This window comes from Nicotiana sylvestris, chromosome 6 (genome assembly GCF_000393655.2).
Source record: "Nicotiana sylvestris chromosome 6, ASM39365v2, whole genome shotgun sequence".
NCBI classification, from domain to species: Eukaryota; Viridiplantae; Streptophyta; class Magnoliopsida; order Solanales; family Solanaceae; genus Nicotiana; species Nicotiana sylvestris.
In genome coordinates, this window is record NC_091062.1 from 132,977,667 (window position 1) to 132,991,559 (window position 13,893).

General features: G+C 39.0%; 2 protein-coding genes across 2 annotated transcripts; both read right to left on the reverse strand.

The window, feature by feature from the left end:
• Nucleotides 1-5,225: 5,225 nt before the first annotated feature.
• On the reverse strand, nt 5,226-8,941 carry LOC138871300 (uncharacterized). Its single transcript, XM_070149174.1, has 2 exons — nt 8,747-8,941; nt 5,226-5,615 (listed from the first exon to the last, which is right to left on the reverse strand). The coding sequence occupies exons 1-2, from the start codon at nt 8,939-8,941 to the stop codon at nt 5,226-5,228; spliced, it is 585 nt and encodes a 194-aa protein (XP_070005275.1).
• Nucleotides 8,942-12,464: 3,523 nt separating this feature from the next.
• On the reverse strand, nt 12,465-13,662 carry LOC138871301 (uncharacterized). Its single transcript, XM_070149175.1, has 3 exons — nt 13,561-13,662; nt 12,910-13,350; nt 12,465-12,818 (listed from the first exon to the last, which is right to left on the reverse strand). Exons 1-3 carry the CDS (start codon nt 13,660-13,662, stop codon nt 12,465-12,467), a joined length of 897 nt encoding a protein of 298 aa, XP_070005276.1.
• Between the last annotated feature and the right edge of the window lie 231 nt (nt 13,663-13,893).

Genomic DNA, 13,893 nt, shown 5'->3' on the forward strand with positions numbered 1-13,893 from the left:
CCTTCATTACCACTAGTGCACCGGAGCATACTCTCATCACTCCATTTTCTGCAATGATTTTGAACCCTTTTGATTCTAGGGCTCCCACAGAGATGAGATTCTTCTTCAAATCCGGTACATATCGAACATCTGTTAATGTTCTGATCATTCCATCATGGTTCCTTAATCGTATTGAACCAATGCCATATGAGGTAAGAGGGCTGTTATCCGCTGTGTGGATGACTCCATATTCTCCTTCTTGAAATTCCACAAACCAGTCCCTGTTGGGACACATATGATGGCTACAAGCCGAGTCCATCAACCATATGTCTGATGATGTTGATGACTCTGTTGTAACTAATGAGAAGTCTTAATCATCACAATCAGCTACATTTGAATCCATAATAGCCTTTCCATTGTTATGTTTGGCCTTATTCTTCAACTTCGGACAGCCTTTCTTCCAGTGCCCTTTTTCTCGACAAAATGCACATTCATCTTTGCTGGGTCTGGATCTTGACTTGGATCTTCCCTTCTTTGTCCTCGTTTGATTTTGAGGACGAACCCTCACAAATAGTGCTTCTCCTTCTCCGCCCTTCTTTTTTTCTCGCTTTCTTTGTTCATAGCTGTACAAAGCCGAACAAACTTCTCTGAGAGAAACTTTGTCATTTCCATGGAGTAGAGTAGTTTCAAGGTGCTCGTACTCATCAGGAAGTGACGCCAACAACATCAAGGCCAAGTGTCACCATCATCATAAGTTGTATCTATATTTTGCAAATTTGTGACCAACTTATTGAAACTGGTGATATGTTCATTCATCGTGGTACCAGGAACATAGGTGAAGTGAAACAGTCTCTTCTTCATGTACAATTTATTTTGACTATTTTTCTTCAAAAATTTATCCTCCAGTGCTTTCCATAATTTACTTGCAGAAGTTTCCTTTGTGTATGGATATTTCTGCTCTCTAGCAAGGTAGGATCGAATGGTACCGCAAGCAACACGGTAGATAATTTTTCAATCTTCTTCTCCAATAACATCTGGTTTCTTTTCTTCAATGGCCAGATCTAGCCCTTGTTGAAAAAGGACATCTAGAACCTCGCCTTGCCACATCCCAAAATGCCCGGACCCGTCAAAAATTTCTACCGCAAATTTCGCATTTGACACAATTCTTGTCATAAGCGAAGATGCCAATGATGACGTATTGTTGACACTTGATGTAGATTCTTCTTGTTTATTGTCTCCCATATTTGACACAAATATTATTTAATAGCTGACGACACAAATCAAGATTATTTCCTTTCTGATGTAGAAGATCAGACTAAGCTGCAACTACAGAGCATACTCAGACAGAACCTTGACTCAGTTACCAAGATAAATCTTTTCTGATGTGGAAGATCAGACTATGCTGCAACCACAGAGCATACTTAGACAGTACCTTGGCTCTGATACCAATTGTTGCGGAAGCCAAATGTATATAGTGTGAATAAGTCACAACTACTATACCAAAAATTATGACAGCCACCAAATAATAAATAAGACAATAAAGCAACAATAAAGGGAACACCAGAATTTACGAGGTTCGGCTAATTTTGCCTACTCCTCGGACACAACCAATATTTTATTCCACTCCAAAAATACAAGTGAAATAATACTAAAGAGAGAAGATACAAATGTCTTAAACAGATGAGAAGGCAAAATGAGAGGTGTGTTTAAATCCTAAACATTAAGCCTTCTTTTATAGGGGTAAAATCTCCCCAACTCTTCTTTTCCCACCGATGTGGGACAAAAATATTTGCCAAACTTAACAGGAATACCTTGACAAAATGCAAAAGATGAAAGAAAACATCGCCACACATATTGAATGTAGCAAGGGTCTTACGGATTCAAGCAAATCTGCCATTGATTTTTTGGGAAGATTGTGTGGTAACTGATGCTCATTTAATAAATAGAACTCCCACAAAGGCAAATGAAGGCAAAACGCCATATGAGTTATTGTTCAACAAGTCACCAAACTATAATCATTTAAGAACTATAGGATGCTTATGCTATGTTAGACCAAGTCATGGACAGAAAGACAAGCTTGGAAAAAGGGAAATAAGATGCATTTTCATAGGATATCCTCATGGTCAAAAGGGTTGGAAAGTGTATAATTTGGCATAAAGGACATCTTTTGTTTCATACGATGTAGTGTTTGAAAAGAAAGTTTTTTATTTTGCCAAAAATATTGGGATGATCACAAGTGATAGTGAACAAACAATAGATACCTTTAGATGCTCCAATGCAATACCTCCAGTTGAGAAAGATATTGATCAGCCACAAAGTGATGATTACACTCAATAATTTGATCAACTCGATGCAGGAAATACACCAGCAATGCCCGAAGAAAGCCTTAACATCAAGATGATACACATGGGTAAAATATTGAAGAAACTGCACATTCCAGGCCAATAAGAGAAAACAACAACCAAACATATCTCAAAGATTATGTATGCCATGCAATCTCTAAACAAACTGGAAAGGTGGTGGACCGCCAAGCATCCTCTTGAGGTAATGGACATCCTCTCTCGAATTATCTCTCATACACTAAGTTCTCACCTCTTCAACGTGCCTTTCAAGCGGCCATCACTACACATGCTTAGCCAAAATCTTTCCTTCGGACAATAAAAAGTGATCACTGAAAGGAGGCTATGAAAAAAAAGATTATGGCTCTTAAAAATAACAACACGTGGGAACTAAAATCACCCCTACGAGCAAGAAGGCAGTAGGTTAAAATTGGTGTTTCAAATCAAATATAAATCTGATGGAATGATTGATCGTTATAAGGCAAGGCTAGTGGACAAAGGATCCACATAGGTAGAAGGAAAAGATTACAATGAGACATTCGCACTAGTGGCAAAGATGGATACAGTACGTTGTTTGTTAGCAATTGATGTTCCAAAAGGATGGTTGATCAATCAACTAGATGTATTGATGTTCTAAACGTCAATATCACACAAAAGGGGAGTGATTTGTATGGTACCCAATTTTTCGATCTAGAAGAACCTGGTTCTTCTAGGTGTTCTAACTGCTACTGTTGCGAAATTAAAAGTACAGAAAATAAAGAACATAGAGATTTTTACGTGGAAAAAACCTGGCTCAAAAGGTGAAAAAATTATGACCTACTACTCAGTAGGATTTTCCCAAACATCCACTAAAATTACTGAGCCAAAACAGCATTTACAAAACTCTTTGTAAACCTAAGGATTAACTCTAATTCCTGTGTAGCACACAGCCTCAACTGTTGTGACACCTTCAAGTTAGCCTATAACTTGAACACTCAAAGTACCTATTACAAATGCTTTTATGAAAGCTAAAAAGGTACAACTTTAAACCATCTACTACAATTGAACTAGAATAAGAATAAACACAATAGAACTGGTTCTTCTATCTCGTTCAAGTAGCTTCAAGTTTGCACACTTGAATTACACACGAACTGCTTTCAAAAAGCGTTGCTATTTTGCTCCCTATTCATGTTTAACTTCTGCGTATGTACAACACCTGTAAAAGAGAACAATCACTATTATTTAATTAGTTAGTAATCAGAGTTTGATTGAGACTCAATTGTTGATCTTCCATCGAAGTTGAGTCCTTGTTCAATACAAACTCCAACCCTATCACTTATCCGGATTGTGTGATTGTGTCCTCTTCCCATAAGGAGACTTTCTCTCCTCATCTAATATGCAACCTTTTCGATCAGTTCAGGAGATATTGCTGCTTGATTATTGAGACTTATCTCCTTCACGTTTATCTCACATGTCTAGGTTGATAAATACTATGCCTCACATGATGAACCTGGTTCATGCCTGAGTTCATTTGTCATTCTTCAAAACTTCACCTAAACTTGGGCCAACAAATTCCCCCTTTTTTATGATGACAAACTCTGTGCTTTTACTCATCAAAGAACCTGTAGGAACTCAGCTTGAACATCAACACATTAACTTAGAATTTTAACTTATCATCCAGGACCAGATTAAATTAGGTTATAAATATCACATTATTCAAAATAAAGAGTAAAGCACAATATCTCTTCCCCCTTTTAGCATCATCGAAAAGTTGCATGCATTGTAAATCCTAGATTTTAGTAATTACTCATGGCCACTTAGGCAACTGCAAGTGAAAACATTAATGAAATCATCAATAATCAACAAACATATTCAAACTATTAAGAGCAAAATCTTCATAGAACAAGAGAAATAGCAGCTGTCATTGATAAGATATGTTTCCACCAACAAACCACAAAAAGAAAGAAAAACTTCCAAAGCATGAGCAAAAAAAAACGAAAAAGTCTCTAATCTGGGTCACTGGGGGTACTAGTTTGGTTCAAAAGACAACAACTGGACAGCCTAAGGCTTGGGGGAACAAGAGGGTTGGGTTTGGAGAAGGATATTCTGAAGCATCCCATCACTCTTCTCCTTTTCTTTTGCTAGCTCAGTTTTAAGGCCATCTCTTTCAGTTTCCAGTTCAGCTACACGAGCCTGGAGCCGAGCAATTTCAACATCCTTAGATCCACACTCTTGAACCAAAGCCCTAACCTTGTTGTTCATAGGTGTCTTTAGGGATAAACCAGGTTCAACTGGGTTGGCATTGACTGGATAGTCACAAGCTAGAAGAGTCTTGACGCCAAAGTGTTCCTTGCTTGATGTCATCTCCCATTTCTTCAAAGGCACATTCAGCCTATCTAGAACAGTAGTCAATATGAACCCATATGGGGTGGCATGAGCCTTGGAGCCATTTATGACCCTGTCTAGTAATTTGACAATAAAGGCAGGCCAATTGAGCTGCATTCCTCTCACAAGGTACTCCATAAGAACCAGGTCCATGTAGTTGGCAGTGTGCCTCCTCTCCTATCTGGGCAGCAGGCATTTGTTAACAAATTCAAACAAGACCTTGTGCTCAGGCCTCATCTCACTTTTCTGCACAAACCTGGCTTCAGGCACATCTTCAGTAGTTGTGGCATCACAAAAATTCCTAGTGATTTGAAGAACATTAGGGAGAGAATCTAGACATGGACACCTTTGCCTTGTATAATCATCATACCCCTCACTAGGTATGTCTAGAATCTTACCCAATTTGAGTGCATCAAACTTCACCCTTACTCCTTTCACTATACTGGTGACTACCCCATTTTTTACTGTGGCATTGGCCATAAACTCAATCAATTCTTTCCTAGCTAGCCTCCCATCCATTTCAAGGACCATGTCCTTCCAACCTTATGCAGCTAGGGCATCCACCAGTCTTCTCATTCCTTGCTCATCTAGGTCTCTCAACAGTCTTCTTTTCAAAAAAATTCTTCTGCCAAAAATGGCAAACCTATCTTGTTCCTTTTCAGATTCCTCTTCTTCTTCTTCTTCCTCAGTAATTTTTACCTGCTTACCTTTCACTGCAGATCTGGTTCTTTTGGCTAAAGAGGGTTCATCAGATACAGGTTCAGAGGAAGTCTTCTTGGAAGAAGCCTTGGCCCTTTTTGGTTTGGGTGTAGGAACCTCCACAGTTGTTCCCCTTTCTTGATGGACCAGTTCCATCTCCTCCTCTTCTTCTTCTTCTGCAACCTCAGAACTCTCCACAGCCTTTGCTTTTCCCTTCTCTGTTACAACCCATATCTACATGTGTTAGTTCATTCCATATATTAGTTAACATAAATCCAAAAAAGAATTATCTTTGAGATGGTAAGAAGTCAATCCTATTGGTCTTAAGTAATACAAGAGTGTATAAGGGTGATTAACAAGTATTAGAAGTTAAATGAATCAAGGATGTTGTAACTCGTATTTTCAGGTAAATCTAGAGGTGCTTAATACACTCAAGAGGTCATGTATTAAGGTATTTTAATCATATAATATCCGTATCATAAGTCTTGAAGTCAAACGAGTTATGAAACAAAAGTCGACAAAAGTTGTCGCAACTTAGGTTCATAATTTTACTTAAACATTAGGTCAAATGTTTCTAATCTTTTCTCCTAATTTACAAGGAATTACGGGGTGATATACCAACCAAATTAAAGATCTATGAGTCTAGTTTCCAACGCATTAAACTGTTCATTGATACGATCTAGGAGTAGATAGATATTCACTTTTTCGCGAGACTGCGCCAAGCACCTCTCTATGGGGCCCACTAAGGCGGTTTAAGATATTTGGACCTATATAGGATGCCTCCAACCCGTTTTAAGTCATTTCTTCTCACTATTTTCAGACCTTAGAACCCTAGGAACATCCTCTCAAGGTTCTCTCAAGATTCAAGACCCAAAAAAAGGGCAAACAACACAAATCAAGTGTCGGGAATTCCGTGGCGCTAGTAAGTCTCTTGTTCTTCTTGTTGTTGCTCATTTTTGTGTCGTTCCAGCTCGTGTGGGAGGTTGTTTTAAAGGGTTTATGTTCTGTAAATACTCCCTCATGTTCTTAATATCAATCCTAGGTGATTTCAAGCCTTCTAAAGTGATTCTAGTGCCGAAAAATACTAATTGATCGCTAGTTTCGCTTTTTTGTTGTTGTGGCAGCATTGGAGGGATATTTCATGGAAATTTAAGGTCAAATTGGAGTTGTTCTTTCTGTATAAAGGTAAGGAACCTCTTACTCTATATGTATTTAAGATTATCCAAGTTGCGGCTAAGCCATTGAAGCTAGAACTTGTGAAATATATATCGAAAGGCTTGGTAGTAATGTTATTGTTTTGTGGACTGTTTTGCGTTGCTGTTGGGCTGCGTATTTTACTACTGTTTTGTGGAGTTTTGGAGGATGAAGGGTGTGGATAAACACCATATATATGTAGGGTTGTGGGATGATAGTTATTCGTAATATTTCCGGGTCGTTTGACACGACTACAGTGGTCGTCGTATGTATGGAGTGATTAGGCTGTGCGTGGACTATTTTGGGAGGCTCAATATGTTTATTATTGATGTTGTTTGGGCTATTTGGTGATTGTTTTTAATGGTGTGAAGTCATATATATAGGGGAGGTGCTGTCCGTTTCATCGTAAAATAGGTTGTGGTCGATACATAATAGTTATGACGCTTAAATGATAACGATAGTATCGTTTATCTTATTGTAGACTAAGGAGTTTTGACAATTGCATAGCTTGAGATTGGGGCAGTATATACAAGGTATGTGAGGCTATCCCTTTTCTTCTTTTGCACGACTCCGATTGTACATAATGTAATGAACGAGCTTCCAAGATACTCTACTCTTAGAAGCTAGCAGTACTTACATTGTTTTCCCTCTTATGGAACGATTGATGTTAATGTTGCTTCTCTTATTCTTATGTTATCAATGTTGTTGGTACTTCCTGATTCTTATAAGGTTCATAGTGAAGAGTTAGTCCTAATAACGTGTACAGAGGATACCGACCTTACGTCACTCCGAAAGGTTTAGAATGTGATTCCATGAGTCGAGCATGCATTATATATATGTATCTATTTTACTCTACCGAGCCACGCTATAGTTGGCCGGGTACGGCACCTATTGTGCAACCACTGATCAGTTGGGTTTTACCGAGCTCCACGTGGCCGGGTACGATTCTACCGAGCCTATTATGGCCGGGTACGATATGATGATGATGATGCCCACAGAGGCGAATGCTTTAAAGGTTTATGTATTTATACATATGTATCATGCATTTCATGTAAGTAGCCCTCAGAGGTACTAAGATGTTACAGGTTGTATATTCTCTATCCTTGCTTACATTACTGATCGTATTTATGGTTCCTTGCCTTACATACTCAGTACTTTATTCGTACTGACGTCCTTTTATTTGTGGATGCTGCATGTCGTGCTGCAGGTCCTGATAGACAGGCAGGTGCAGCTCCCCCACCACAGTTGGCTGTCCAGTTCAGTGGTGATTGGCGAGATCCCTTCTCCGGACTTGCCTTGGTATTGGTATGCATTTTTGTTATAGACATTATGGGTATGTCGGGGCCCTGTTCCGGCTATGTTGCAGCACTTATGTTCCTTTAGAGGCTCATAGACAAGTGTCGACTCATGTATAGTTTGGTATGCCTTGTCGGCTGGTTTTTGTTATATAGTCTTTCATGGTAGTGTGGTAGCTCATACCTTATATGTAGTTTCTTGATTGTCTGGTCATCCCCTGCTATGTATGTTCATGTCGTCATATTTTATTGCTGGTTGTCCATGATCCAGGTCTACCATTTATATTGATCTCGTCAGCCCTAAAAGATAATAATGAAGGTTAGATGAAATGTACGTTGGTGCTCGGCAAGTATGGTCGGGTGCTAGTCATGGCCCTCCAGTTTGGGTCGTGACAAACTTGGTATCAGAGCAAGTCTGTCCTAGGGATTGTCTATGAGCCATGTCTAGTAGAGTCTTGATTATGGATGTGTAGCGCGCCACATTTATAATCAGGAGGCTACATGACATCTAGGGTTGTTACCTTCTTCCTGAATCTAGATCGTGCGTAGAGTTGAGTCGTAAGTGTTCGTCTCTAATATTCACCTTGTTTTTTTCAGTGATGCCTTCGACTAGGAAGCAAACGATTAGTAGACGGCTTGATACAGCAGCGGGAGAGGGTACCAGTCAGGTGCCCCAAGTCAGAGCAGGACAAAGTGAGGCTCAAAGTGAGATGCCCTCTCATACCTCATCTACTCCATCTCCTCTCTCTCTTTTTCTTTCTTTTTACCTCCACTTCTACTAGATTCAGCCCCCTTTACATCTTTGACAGGACCAACCAAGACAAACCTATTTTCTACATTTTCAACCACAGTAGAGAGTACCATACAAGAACTTACCTCACTAGGGTTTTCTTGAATTTTGGTAGTGTCAGAAGACCCATGTTCTTCTCCTTCGCTGGCAGAAATAAAAGCTTCAGACTTAGATCTTGAGTCAGATTCTTGAGTAGGACTTTCCTTCCTCTGGCTAGCCTTCAATTTCTCATTTAAAACTTTTCTTAGAGCTCCAGAAGCTACAATTTTTCTGGGCAACATTTTCTGCCTACGAAACCTAGGTTTTGGGGTTTCACTAGGGGGTGTAGATGAGGATGTATTCGAAGGAGATACTGGTGGGGGAGTGCCAGGATTATATTGGGGGTTAGTCATGGTGGATTGTTTCTTAAGAAAAATTTGGGAATTTTGGAGAGAAGAAGGGCGATCAGAACTTGAGAAGAGTTTTGACGGTTATGGACTAATGAAGAAGAGGTGTGGCATGTATTTAAAGATGATTAGACTTAAATGCAGTAACAGTGGCTTTTTCAGAGGTCAATTAGAAGTCTAATCAAGATGTAATTCCAGTCTCTTAGTGATTATTAGGCATCGCTAGATTTTAGGCAAAAATCCCGGTTTTTAGAGTTCTAGGGGAACGAAACGGGTTCAATGCTCAAAGGATAGAATTTCTGGGAATTTGATGAATGTAGGACTTCTGCTCATGTTGGAAAAATAATCTTTCTAATTGTGCAGAGTATAGAAAACATATCTGAGCTTTTCATATGAACACATACTGATGAACCAGGTTCTTTATATAGAATTCTCTTGAACATGCCTCAAATGCCAAAATAGAAGAAACTTTGTAAGAGATCAGTGTGTCATACACATGTCACAGGAGTATACTAATTAAAGTATGAAACTGAGTAAGAATTGATCTAGATATTTACACAAAGTTAGAACTCCTAACCAAAAAATATTTTTTTTTTCATTGTGCATTCTGAACTGGACCTATTAGATGATCTTAATCATCCCTAACTCCAACCTGTTCCTCTTAAAGTTTTCTCTACTCAGTGTTTTAGTGAAGATGTCAGCTATTTGTTTATCGGTAGTAAATTCTATTGAAATCAACCCTTTCTCATAGTTATCTCTTAAGAAGTGGTGTCTAACATCTATGTGCTTAGTCCTCTTATGATGAACAGGGTTCTTTGTCATACTTATAGCACTAGTATTATCACAGAATATTGGAATACATCCCACTTCAATTCCAAAATCTATCAGCTGTTGTTTGATCCATAGCAATTGAGCACAACAGGAAGCAGCAACAACATACTCAGCTTCAGCAGTAGATAGGGCCACAGAATTTTACTTTTTAGTAGCCCATGACACAAGACATGAACCAAGGAAATGTGCCATACCTGAGGTGTTTTTCCTGTCCACTAAGAAACCTGCATAATCAGCATTATCATATCCAACTAGATCAAAATTACTACCTTTAGGATACCAGAGACACAGATCAATGGTGCCTTTCAGATATCTCAGTATCCTCTTTACCGCAGTCAAGTGGGACTCTTTTGGATTTGCCTGAAAATGAGCACAAAGCCCTACACTGAAAACAATGTCAGGTTTGCTTGCAGTGAGATACAAGAGTAAACCAATCATACCCCTATACAACTTTTGATCGACTGATGAACCAGGTTCATCAATATCTAATTTGGTGGCAGTTGTAATGGGTATATCTATTTCTTTAGATTCATCCATTTTAAACTTTTTGATTAGCTCTTTTGTATACTTCTGCTGATGAATCATGGTTCCATTTGGACTTTGTTTGATCTGCAAGCCTAAAAAGAAGTTAAGCTCACCCATCATGCTCGTCCTTACTCATCCTATCAGTGGTAGCCCTAAATATGAAGTCATCCATATATATTTGCACAACAAGGAGATCTTTACCTTTTTCCCTTAAAAATAAGGTATTGTCAATTTTACCTCTTTTGTAACCATTCCAGTAGGAATTTGGATAGTCGTTCATACCAATCTCTTGGGGCCTACTTGAGCCCATAGAAAGCCTTGTCTAACTTGTACACATGCTCAGGACATTCCTTGCTCTCAAACCCTGGAGGTTATTTCACAAACACTTCTTCCTTTAGGTAGCCATTCAGGAAGGCACTTTTGACATCCATCTGATGAAAAGTGAATTCTTGTGTGCTGCAAAGGCTATGAGGAGTCTGATTGCCTCTAGTCTTGCAACTGGAGCAAATATCTCATCATAGTCTATGCCCTCCTCTTGGTTGTATCCTTGTACCACCAGTCTTGCTTTGTTTCTTGTAATTATTCCATCTTCATCAACTTTGTTTCTGAAGACCCATTTTGTACCAATGACTGATTTGTCCTTGGGTCACGAAACTAGATGCCAAACTTGGACTTCTTTCAAATTGGTTGAGTTCATCTTGCATTGCATTCACCCAATATGCATCCTGCAAAGCCTCAACAACATTTTTAGGTTCAATAAGAGATAGGAAAGCATCAAAAGCACATAGATTCTTTAGCTGTGATCTAGTTTTGACTCCAGATGTTGGATCAGTAATAACGTTCTCAATGGGATGAGAACTTTGATACTTGTGAGTTTCACAACCAACTGGTTTCTTCTAGATGTCTCTCCCATGTTCTGTTGCTGAGGAACAGGTTCATGAACAAGTTCCTCTAGGGGGTTTGATTCAATTTCTCCTTGATTAGTTCCCCTGTCAGGTTGCCCTGATTTGAAGGACCTGTTCCATCACATGTTCCTTCTTTTGATGCCACTTTGACTTGTGCTGGGGATTCAGTCAATTCCTTTACCAATCCAATGGCTTCATCTTCATGTTCCTGTCTCTCAGAAAGAATATTTGTTTCATCAAATACTATATGTATACTTTCTTCTACATACAGAGTTCTTTTATTAAACACTTTATATGCTCTGCTATGTGAAGAATATCCCAAGAATACTCCCTCATCACTTCTGGGATCAAACTTACCTAGGGAGTCTTTTCCATTATTGTTCACATAGCACTTGCAACCAAATGCCCTAAGATGGGATATGTTTGGTTTCTCCCTTTAAGTAACTCATAGGGAGTCTTCTCTACCAGAGGTCTGGTCATGCATCTATTGATTATGTAACATGCAGTGTTTACGGCCTCTGCCCAGAAGTTGTGGGGCAATTTACTAGAAAACAACATGGTTCTAGCCATGTCCTTCAGAGTTCTATTCTTCCTTTCAACTACTCCATTTTGTTGAGGGGTCCTAGGGGCAGAGAAATTATGATCTATACCATTTTCATCACAGAATTCAGCAAACTTGGAATTTTCAAGTTCAGTTCCATGATCAGACCTAATGGATGCAAGTTGATTTCCTAATTGTTTCTGAGTTTTTCTAACAAATGCAATAAACATGTCGAATGCTTCATCTTTGGAGGTTAGAAATAGAGCCCAGGTAAATCTAGAATAATCATCGACAAGCACCATTACATATTTCTTTCCACCTCTGCTCATAGTTCTCATTGGACCACATAGATCCACATGGACCAGTTCCAACGACTTGGTTGTACTTACCATTTTCTTGCTTTTGAAGGATGATCTTACCTGCTTCCCCCTTGCACATGTCTCACAAACTTTGTCTTCCTTGAACTTGATATTAGGTAACCCTATCACCAAGTATTTAGAGACTAATTTGTTTAGCTGATTTAGACTTGCATGACCAAGTATTTTGTGCCACAGGAGGGGATCATTAACCAACATACTTAAGCAAGTGAGTTCATTTTCTACGAGAGTAGACAAATCTACAATGTAAATATTGTTAACTCTTTTTCCATGCAAAACAATTTGTCAGTGGTAAGGTTAATCACAAAGCATTTGGTAGAGGTAAAAGCTACAAGATTACCTCTGTCACACAATTGTGACACACTTATTAGGCTATATTTCAAGCCATCTATCAGGTAGACATTCTCTATGGAATGAGAATCTGTTTTGACTACCTTTCCAACCCCAATGATCTCACATTTCTTTCCATTACCAAAGGAGACATTACCTCTTTTTAAGCCCTCAAGTGAAAGGAACTGGTCCTTGTTCCCAGTCATATGTTTTGAGTAGCCACTATCCATATACCATATTTGGCTTCTCCCTTTCACTTGGAGCTGCAAAAAGAAATCAGGGGTTAGTCTTAGGAACACAAACTATTTTGGGTCCCTTTCTATAGGCAAAAGGATGAATCAGATTCCTTCTTGCCCACCCAGGTAGCTTGTTTTTCTCTTGAACAAAGACTTTGTTCTTTTGACTGGCCTTTTCTTTTGCATTACATTCATTTTTGTAATGGCCAGCCTTACCACAGTGTGTGTAGATTTTTTTTTCAGGAAGAGTGAGGTACTTGATTCTAGAGTCCCATTTTGGAGTTTGAGTCCCATAGCCAAGTCCTCTTTTGTTGCTACTGTGATGCTCTTGCAGCCAAGAGAGTGCATCAGAAGCCTTGTTCCACTTGCAAGTTCTGTCTAGTTCATGTTTCACCTTTCCTAGATCTTCCTTCAAGACTTTGATGAGTTCATCTTTCATTTTTTCCAAGTTTTCTTCTAGAGTGAGATATGTGTGATCAGCTTTCTTCTTTTTTGTTCCTAGTTTCAGTTTTAAGTTTTCAGACCTAAGTTCTAGGACACTGTTATCAAGTTCAAGAACCTAGTTTTTCAACTCAGCAGTTGTGTTATCACTCTCATTAGCCCTAGACTCTAGACGTTTGCATTTTGCTTTTAGGATCACACATTCCCTAGACAGAACTTCTTTATCATTGTTAGTTATCTCAGATTCATCAATGAAGTCTAGTAGTAGCTCAACCAACTTTTCTTTAGACAAAAATTTTATCTTATTTTTGAGATGAAGGATACTTACCTCTTGTTCATCATCTGATTCTCCGATGGCCATCAATGCTTGCTCTTCTTCAGCTTCATCTTCCAAATCTTCATCTGAAGTGTATCCCCAAGCAGCAACCATAGCCTTGGTTGAACCTTTGTTCCTTTTTGGTTGAACTTGTTCCTTCTTCCTGTTCCTTCGTTCAGCCCTTTCTTTCTTCCACTCAATTTCCCATTGAGGGCGGTTCTTGATCATGTGATCAGTCTTACCACACTTGTAGCAATCCTCATTGGTCTATTTCTCAGGAGCTCTTGACTTGTTGAAGGTTGTACCTCTTGAAGAACCATTTCCTCTCATCAGGTACTTTTTGAA